General features: G+C 36.2%; 1 protein-coding gene across 4 annotated transcripts in view; it reads right to left on the bottom strand.

Moving 5' to 3' along the window:
* Positions 1–801: 801 nt before the first annotated feature.
* Positions 802–10,386, bottom strand: part of cdc42bpb (CDC42 binding protein kinase beta (DMPK-like)) — a 70,185-nt gene continuing 60,600 nt past the window's right edge. For 2 of the 4 annotated variants that reach the window (XM_052585723.1, XM_052585724.1), the window contains 8 exons: positions 9,190–9,287; positions 9,012–9,096; positions 7,175–7,295; positions 6,967–7,084; positions 5,177–5,368; positions 3,492–3,600; positions 3,337–3,407; positions 802–2,457 (listed from right to left, as the gene is read on the bottom strand). In XM_052585723.1, coding sequence (XP_052441683.1) covers positions 2,329–2,457; positions 3,337–3,407; positions 3,492–3,600; positions 5,177–5,368; positions 6,967–7,084; positions 7,175–7,295; positions 9,012–9,096; positions 9,190–9,287 — 923 coding nt within the window. In that variant the 3' untranslated portion in view covers positions 802–2,328. The remainder of the gene's footprint in view (positions 2,458–3,336; positions 3,408–3,491; positions 3,601–5,176; positions 5,369–6,966; positions 7,085–7,174; positions 7,296–9,011; positions 9,097–9,189; positions 9,288–10,386) is intronic. The other 2 variants (XM_052585726.1, XM_052585725.1) reach the window with 1 other exon arrangement.

Below are 10,386 nucleotides of genomic sequence, written 5' to 3'. Positions count from 1 at the left end.
TGCATACAAATAGCGAGTTAGTTACATGATAAGTTTTAAAACTAAAAAACGCAATTTCATGAACAAATATGGTCTATTACATTACACACCTTTTTACAGGTATTGTTGCCTGTTTTCTGTCAGCAATTCATGCTCTGTCTTTAAAATTAAATCATTATTCTTTATTTTTAAGTTAATATTTATATAATTTTAAATATACAGTTCTTTATACGTTATGTGGCACTCCGCATTATTTTCCACCCTCTGCATCTGTCTCTATTTTGTATATTCAAATCTAATCTTAATTAAGTATTGTATAGCACTAGATGTTAGTAATTAACTAGATTTTGTAATTGCAGTTAAACTCATACTAATGCATCAAATAGTCATATACTCCAATTGTTGACCAATAATAAAAAGTTATATCAGTTAGAAAATAAAGAGAAGCAGTGTTTTGCATTCTTTAAGAGTTTTTTTAAGACTCTTAATCATTCTCAAATGACTACTTACACAAATTACTTGTATTTAGAATAGAAACTGTCCAAAAATGCAATTGAACAAAGATTTATGAAACCGTTCAGACCACTTAAATCTAACAATGAATAATAATAATAAAAAAAACTGCCAAAAGAAAATTTAAAAAACACAAGTATTTAGCCTTAAGTGTCAGCATTTTCAGTAGTTATACCCCTTAGAAAGTATACACAGCTAATATATTTATATGTATTAATTTAAACCCATGTCAAAAAAAAAAAAAAAAAAAAACTTTCCATGTAGATATAAAAGAGCATTTTCCCAAAACACACAAATTCAACAAAAAAGCACAAGAGGTACTCTTTTATTGTTCAAATTTATGTGGCTAACAAGTCAATAATTACAAAGATTTCAACCTGTGACTCTTTTTTTTCTTTTAAAGTAAAAGCAGTAGTGTTCCGAGGATAAACTTTTGTCTGATGAAGCGGACAAGTGAAGTATGGGGGAGAAAAAGGAGGTACAGGAAAAACCATTCACGCAGAATTATTTCCTCAGACTAAAAACGTGTGCAAGTGTCTTACAGTGTTTCAGAAAGGTCGGGGAGAAACATAAAACATTACTGTCAGCCTGGTCTAAACCACTGAAATACTTTAGCGGACAGTTTATGACTGAAACGACAGTTGGCACTGAAGGCACACTCGAGTGATAATGGATATGCCGGCCATGCCTGCGGATCTTAAGCATGTCAACAAACAAACTCACATCAGCGTCCTGATAGGAGTCTTCCGACAGTGAGTCCCACAAGGCTGCTCTCGCATGTGTTAAACATCAGAAACCAGAATCAGAGCATGGCTATGGTGATAACCTTATAACATATATAGATTTTCTTAGCTTTCATTTTTAAATAGAGCACACAACGCAGCAGCAGCAGCAGCAGCATCTTAAGAGGAACTACTGAAATCCTATGAATAGTTGTAGCTGTGTGCCGTTCTCCTTTGTATTTTTATTAAAACACTTATCTATATGTAGTCTTCCTTTGTGTTGCTGTCTTTTTTTGTGAGAAGATGGACTAGATATCTTTGTGGGGAACATCTAAGTTAAAACATGAATATTATAAAGGCTGGTTTAAATGCAGAACTTGAGAGAGAAAGAGAAATTACATAATAAAAGTGCCCTCTGGTTTGGCTTTAAACCCCCGAAAGTCTCACGTCACCGATATATTGCTCATATGAGACGTCTTCACCGGTCCGTGATGAATCGTGTTACTGGTCCAAGAATGTTCTGTATGTTCTCTATATGTTCAAAGTTCTATATCGTCTTCGGTTTCGTTCTTCGGACCCCTTGATGAGTGTTCCTGATAATATACATTTAAAATCAGCTTGAGAAGTCTCTTTTCCCATCAATTCAGTACTTTGAAGGGTTGCTAAGAATCCAGAAGCAATTCTGACACAGCAGATGTAATGCATGTTCATTTACTTAAGTAAATATTAATAATAAAAATTAAAAAAAACTTGCAGGAGCATGGCATGATATTCGGATTTAAAATAAAATAAAAGTCCATCATACTGCTAATCTGACCCAGTTAGTGTAATACCATAACATCTCCACCAGGGGACAGGCTTTTATCTTGTTTTTTGTTTTCTTTTGGTGGCTCGCCCGTGCCGGTCAGCACACACCCTGCACGATGCTCTTGTGGCGATGGAGGCGTCGACCCATAAGCAGGATTTTGGGTAAACCTTTGGCTCTGGTGGTGGATGAGCAGGTGACTTTTTGTAAGAGTCTTGGCACTTCTTATTGAGTTCTAGCAGAGCGGATGGATATGGGAGGGTGTGTCTAAGGTGTGCGCGGGGTGAAAAGAAAGGGAGCTGTCCGTTTTCAGCCGTCCAGGGATTGATCCAGGCTGTCCAGAGTGAGCTGACTGCGGTGGGGAGAGTTGGGGCTCGGGGGGCTGCTGGGGTTCGAGCTGTTGGAGGGGGTGGAATGTTTGGTTGAATCAGAGTCGGGCTGCAAGGATAAAAAAAGAAACAATTAACAGATCATTTGCTTGTTGCACATCATTTTGCACAGTATAAATACATTTGGGCCCAAGTGAATGTTTACAACAGTATTATAGTTAAAACTAAACTGAAATAAAAATTTTATATTGTAAATATTACTGAAAAACTTAGTTTTTAGAAATAGTAAAGCTGAATACTAAGGTAAATACAAAAAATGAGAAGCATATAAAATTATTACATTTTAAACTAAAATTAAGTTTTAGTATTAATATTACTAAAACTGAAAATTTAAAAAGTTACATTTAAATATTTTGGGGAAAAGCAATAAACTGACTTTGTAAATAAACATTATATATTAAAATGAACACTAAAAAAACTAAGAAAAAGCTCATTTAAAATATTAATACATACAATAATATCATATAAATAAAAAATGAAAGCTAAATAGAAAAATGAAAAACATTAAGCACAAAGTTACCAAATCTTATACCAAACTTCAAATGAAAAAAGAAAGCCAATTCAAAATACAAAAAACCTTATAATAGTATAATAAAAAATAACTAGAACATACAATTACTAAAGTTATATTAAAATGAAAACTGATATAATTTATACATATTAATAAATGATATCATATACTATGAAATACTAAAATAATAATTTTTATACAACTGAAGTAGCAGGTTTTACTGTGAGATCTGGGGCAGTTCTTACAGACCACAAAATCAGGACACAAGAAAACTCACTGAGCAGCCAAAAGCACCTCAAACCTCCTTAAACCATCCATCATGCACCTCGAGCAGCTTTCAAAATGTGGGGTGAATGAAATAAAAGCATATTTGACATCCCGGGGGAGGTCATTAAGGTATATGATGGATGTATTTACCTCTCTCTCAAAGTCTTGATCTTGATCAGAAATACTGCGAGATGACCCTGCTCCTCCAAAATCTCCTCCTCCTTTAAATAAGGAATACATTTCAGGCATTTTGACAGTTTTAGGTGTGTATCAGCTTGTCTGCGTGTACAAGGAGCGGCACCCACCTGAGGCAGTGCGGGTGATGTGGGTCTTACTCCTCTGTTGTCGTGAGATGCTGGACAGAGGCCGGGGCTTGTCTTTAGACAGGTCGTCCTGAGAAGAGGGCATCACACTCTGCAGCACAGGAACAAGAAGTCAGACACATATAGAGCACAACAGCTGTGTAATAAGAGGCATGTACACACGAGTTTCTTTTAAACTATTGTTTGAACAAACATTTGGTTTGGGTAATATGTTTCATGCACAAATTATTTATTTATTTGCTTGGTATAAACCTGAGAATACACAACAATACGTCTTTCTTTTCCAAGGAATGTTTTGGATTAATTACATGTCAACCTCAATCAACAGCATTTTAGAGCATTATTTGGAATAGAGATGTCACAATATACTGGTATTGACAATGATCGTGAAGTAAAAAATTATAATAATAATATATGTATGAGAGTATCACACAGATAACACACCCGAGAGAAAAAAAAAAAAAAAAAAAAAAAAGACAATGCTAAAGTGATTATTGTTAACCACAAAGTAATTTATTAATTTAAATGGGATAAAATACAAATAAAAAATGTAATGTACAAGTTAAAGTACTAAAATGACTACATAAAATTGAAATTTAATAAGTAAATAAATATAAAAAAACTAAAACAAGTAAAATGACAAAAGCACAAAATTACTAAAATCTCAAATAAAATGATAAAAGAAATTTAAAGTATACAAATAAACACAAATTAAACAATATGAATAAATGTGGTAGTATATAGTATATGAACAAAACTAAAATAACACTGTACACACACACAATTATGGTTCTCTGCCTCCCTATAATCTTTTGTGTGTGTGTGTGTGTGTGTGTGTGTGTGTGTGTGTGTAATTCATCAGTCAAAAAAAGAAAAAACTAAAGAGTTAGAAATTAATTTTCTGAAATTTTTCAATAGATATAATAATATATAGTTACTGTAAATTATTTTAAACAAAAGAAATGTGTAGTGAAACTCTGATATTGTGACAGCCCTAATATCACACTAGTCTCATGCTGAAGTATGAAGTTTCAGTTTAGTGGCGTATATTTTCATGTTTATTATCATGCCTTACTTTCATGGAAAGAGCCTTGCTAGTTTACTTCAACAGTGTTTGACATTACAACAAGCATAAAATTCAAATCACAACACACAAACATTATTGGTACTTGTTTAACATTAAACACTGCATTTATTTTAATATGATCATTTATTTTCAAACAGATTTTAAAAGTTCACCCGAAAATGAGAATTCTGTCATCATTTACTTGCCCTCATGTTGTTCCAAACCTGTACGAGATTATTTCTTCTGTTAAAGAGGACAACACAACAGACAATATTTTGACCAATGTACGGAACTGTCCAATTGGACTTCCAAACTTTTTTTGTTTCTACTAAGGAAGAAAATGGCTACGGCTAAATGATGACACAATTTTCATTCATTCAGTTCATTAATCATTCATTAAATCATTCATTAATATGTTCACCCCCCCTCTTCCCCAAAAAAAAAAAAGAAAAAAAGAGTCACTTCACTCAAGCATGAACAAAGAGTTCAGCAGGACAGGGATGGTATAACACAGGGAGGAAAGGAAGTGGAGGGCCTGGAGGGTGTGGTGGGGGAGGGATGGGGAACGGGGAGGAAGTGGGGTGGGGTGTTGCGAGCCTACCCTTCCCAGGGAGGATGTGGAAGGAGAGGAGGAGGAAGAGGAGAACTGAAGTAGGCTCTGCTGGGAGGAAGGCTCTTTCTGCAGATAGAGCCCGGCAGAGACGGGACTCATGTGATAGACGTGCTCAAAGTTGATCGGAGGGGAGATCAGGGCATGGTGGCGAGAGGATGAGGGGGAGGGAGTCTCGCTCTGCTGCTGCCACGACCAGAGGACAGAGCGGATCCACGACCAGAGCGAAAACAGAAGGAGCGACGGGAAGAGGAAAGAGAGACAGAGAAAAGGGTGTGAGGGTGGAAGAGTGGAGCTGGCTGGCTTTGAAGAAGAAGAAGAAACATGCAGAGAGAAGGGAAAGACTTGGCGCTGTGCAGTAAAATGAAAGAAAAGGATGTTAGGATGAGTAATAAAGTCCCGGGAGTCAATCAGTTATTGGGAGAGTCCCAACAACACTTCCATAAACCAAGACCCAATCTGATTTTAATATCACTCTCAAGTTGTCAGACTCAGGATTTAAACTGCTCATTTAGCATCTCTTATACAAATCTGAGGGACTAGATTGGATTTAGGTGAAGGACTAAATCTAAATCGATCTAGTTTACCTGGTTTTGCCATTTTGTGCAACAACAGCATAACCAATCTTCCTGGAAATTGTGATATTACATCATTTTGAATTTCGAGGTTTTAGGTGTATTATTTGGTCTTAATTAATACTGAATAATTAATACTACTAAATAATGCTTATCTTAATACAGACAGATAGAGAGACAGGCAGACAGATCAATGGAGATAAACAGAGAGATAGACCGACAGACAGAGACAGACAGACAGACAGAGACATACAGACAGACAGACAGACAGACAGACAGACAGACAGAGAGACAGAGAGACAGACAGAGAGACAGATAGATAGAGAGACAGACAGAGAGACAGATAGATAGATAGATAGAGAGACAGATAGATAGATAGATAGATAGATAGATAGATAGATAGATAGATAGATAGATAGATAGATAGATAGATAGATAGATAGATAGATAGATAGATAGACAAATAGATATAAACAGACAGAAAGACAGATAGAGACAGAGATAGAGATAGACAGACAGATAGATATAGATAGACAGACAGACATACAGGCAGAGACAGACAAACAGGCAGGCATATAGATAGATAGAGACAGAGACAAACAGATAGACAGACGATAGATGATAGACAGACTAATAAGAGCTGACTCATAAGACTTTTTTTTTTTTTTAATCAGGATTTAGATTGTAATCCTGTATGTCTTGTGTTTAATATTTATAACTGTTAAAAAAAGAAGCAAATTAAAATGATGTTCTGTTCCACGGTATGTAAAAAATGAAAAAGGTCTGAATAAAAAGCAGTTCTCGGATCCCTTCCCGTAATTAGACCAGTGTTTCTCAAATTTCTTTTAGAGAGTCTTTTAGTGGATACACCTGCTTCAATAACTGGTTTATTAGTAGCAGCTTTGCGACCTGAATTGGATGTTACAGATTAGTCAGATACTTCCAGTGTGTGGACTGAACTGAGGCAGCAGAGTTCAGAAACACAGCCTTTCTGAAACTCAGGGTCAAGGGTCACAATAGGGACACTGCTATTGGCATGATGGGGATTTCAGAAAAAATCTTCAGCTGATGGGTCGTCCCATCCAGATTTAAAATGGCAACTGTATGTTACCAAGGTAGGGCCCTTAGCTTTTAGCACCAAGTGTGTTTACACATTTAAATAAATCTCAAAATAGCTGAAGCTAATGTCCAGCTCTTAGACATTACCAGAGGAAGATCCATGAGGACCTGCATGCCATCGCCTGGGCCCATGTGAGCCACATGGTTGAAGTTAGTGGGGTTGGAGATCAGCTTGGATCTCATTTCAGGATCCTTCAGCATCTCCCTATTGAAGAAAAGGGAAAGGTCATCACATGGATTAGGAGCAGCGCAGGAGTGCAGCAGTGTGAGAGATCTACTCCCGAAGCCACCTGACCTTCTCTGCTGCAGCCGCTCCTCCTCTGGTACTTTAAAAAGGAACTTCCTCTTGCTGCGGGTCCTAACCATCAGCTTCTTGCTGTTGTCTGAGGTCTCAGGGATGGCCAGATCATAGCCGTCTGTGGAAACAAGAGTGTGAATGAGGTGGAGAAAGATGGTTGTGGCTCAAACTATGGCAGTCCTGGGTTTATGAGCTCTAAAGCCGCTGTGTCTAAACGTACTGAGGAACTTGTTGGCAGCAGGCCTAGAGGAGGTGTGACAAATGAGCTCATTCCAGTTTAGCAAACAAAAGCATCTTTATCAAGAGGGCAATCTGCCAAAGTGGGCAGGAAGTTAATTGTAAATGGACAACAAGGGTGGAGCTGTACATTTCATTACCTGGGCTGATCTAATGTAGAGACCTAGTGGTGTTTTGTCTGTGAACAAATCAGAGCTTTTGAACAAATCCTATAAAATGAACCAATCGTGCACTTTCACTTCTGTGTACTGATTCATTCAGTGCTTTTGAACAAATATTAGTGAACAATTAGTCTTTCCTTTCCATCTACTGACTCATATTTAGTGTTTTTAAACTATTCTTATAAATGTGAAACTGATTCTCACTCACGGATTCATTTCGGGTTTTTGAACAAATCCAATAACTGAACTAATATATCTTATTTACTTCTGTGTACTGACTCGTATACAAGGTTTCTAAATAAATCTTGCAAATAAAATTTTTACCACTATGCACTGATTCAGTGTTACTGAATAAATCTGGTTTATTAACAGTTAGTTCTTATTCATTTCTATCTACTGACTCAACATCATTTTCATCCATTTCAATCAACTAACCCATATTTGGTGTTTTTAAACAACTCATTCCCACTCATTGATTCATCTGTTGTGTTTTTGAACAAATCCCATAAGTGAACAAATAGTTCATTTACTTCTATGCACTGACTTGTATACAATGTTTCTAAACAAATCTTGTAAATGAATCAATTCTCATTTATTATTATACACTGATTGAGTGTTACTGAATCTTGTTATTAATTCCTATCTACTGACTCATTTTCAAACAAATCGTATAAATAAATCATTTTGATTCACTCTTATGCACAGATTCTTTCAGTGTTTTTGAATAAATCTGGTCAATAATTAGTCCCCATTCATTTCCCTCTAATGAATCATATTCAGTGTTTTGAAACAAATCTTGTACATGAACAAATTCTCATTTACTTATTCACACCGACTCATTCAGTGTTTTTGAAGAAAAAAATCTTCCAAGTAATAGGACAGTTTTTCACTGAAGGCAGAAAAATAAGTATGTGAGAGGAGAGATATCAAAATATGACTTTAAAAATAGCATTCAAGAGCGTGCTGTCAAGAAGCACTGAACGCACTGAACAAATACAACCACTTGCTCAGCTTCGAATAAGAACAGCATACGTCAAATAAAAAAAAACATGATCCTTAATACTTTTTAAGAGTTATTCAGTCACGAACAGTGTTTTATAAAAAAATTGTTTTTGAGTGAATAATTCAGTGACTCGTAACATTCATAGTTAACTGTCATCACATACTGGCATAATGATGCAATCTGCCGCAAGGGCCACTGAACGAATCATTGAACGAATCATTCTAGTGAACCGATTCAAATAAATTCAAGTTGCTGAGATGAATCAAAATCTCCACCATTGCTGAGCTCTTAGCATGTAGGGGCTTGTCTGCATATATATTCACATGTGTGCGTCAGTGTCTGTGTAGCTGCAAGGAAGAAATAATCAGTGCGGTTCAGTGTGTGGGAGATGTGTGTGTTCACATGGTGAAGTGTGTGTGGGCTGCGACCAGACCTGAGGAGTTGTTGCTGAAGTAGATGAGACGGGGCTGCTCGGAGCCAAACAGGTTCAGACTGCCCTCTACATTCAGAGGCCGAATCTACAGACACAGGTGATCAGTTTTAATCATTAATACAAACAGTTAAATACGAAACCGCTTTCAGAAACCCTAAAATTATAATCCTTCACTCACTCCTCTTAATGAGATGGTCTGGACCCATTCTGTGGTGTGGACGTCAAACACATCTACTCCATAATCACTGTACAGCGTCAGGTAGTTCGAGTTTGAGCCTGAAAAGAACGGATATGGGTTTGAGATCTCATGTTCATGATCAGAAGAATGCAGCAGGCAAATCATTCAAGATGCTGTTCTCAAAGGACTGCCTGACGTGCCTTGAAACTGGGTCAGATGCTGGAGAGCTGCTCACTATTCTGACTGAAACATCTGGGGCCCGATTCCCAAAATAGTGCTGAGAAGAATATTCTTCAAGTACTTTTCTTATTGTCTTTCTTGAGAAAAAAGTGAAATAATATCAAATGTTGTTGAAAAGATTTAAGAATAATTGTATTATATTTAATTAACACCGTTTTTTTATATATATAAGTTAGGGGGGCCTCACGCTTGTCTTAAATATCAAGATGTTTCATGCATTGATTGGACTGTTTTATGTATTACACATTACATCATAATAGCTACATTTTCCAATACTGCCCTTATCTGCTCCCTTGACCTTTCTGCTTCGGTTTGTTTACTGCCGCCCATTTGTTCCACTCACAGCCCTAATGGAGCTGGCCACAGCTCTCCCATGGTGGCCTCTTATTTTCCAGCTTGATAAAGCCTTGCCCTAATTTTCTTAATGAGAAAAGCAACATTTGCCTACTCAAGTTTTCTTTTCCTCCATGTCAAATTACAAGCTGAAATGGTTACCATCAAATAAATGCACTTATTAAGGCTAAACTCATATTACATCTATTTTTATATTTTTAGCTCTCTTATCTGTCACTCAAAATTAACCTATAAAAACGCTAATAAATGGAATAACCCTGTTAAATGTAATTCATAAATATCCATTTTCTTAGTGTACATTACAATGATGTGACACCTACATTCACTTGTAGCATTTTAAATCATTGATTTTCCTTTGTTAGCTTTATTACTATTATTTTTTTTTTTTTTTCTACAAAGCAGTAAAGACCATTTATGGGTCACAACATGAAACTAATTATTGGCTTATCAGTATAGACCAGAATCAATGGATTGCTTCCTGTCATTTAACTTGTAAGATTTTGTAAAGAAACTTTTGAAAATGACACTATTAAAAACAATTCAGCAACTACACTTGAAAACACTTTTTTTGGTTGCACCTCTTTTAAACCTCTAGTTCTCATC

This window comes from Carassius gibelio, chromosome B20 (genome assembly GCF_023724105.1).
Source record: "Carassius gibelio isolate Cgi1373 ecotype wild population from Czech Republic chromosome B20, carGib1.2-hapl.c, whole genome shotgun sequence".
Lineage (NCBI taxonomy): Eukaryota > Metazoa > Chordata > Actinopteri > Cypriniformes > Cyprinidae > Carassius > Carassius gibelio.
The sequence above is the reverse complement of the archived record's forward strand: the minus strand, read 5'-3'. Positions and strand labels throughout refer to the sequence as shown.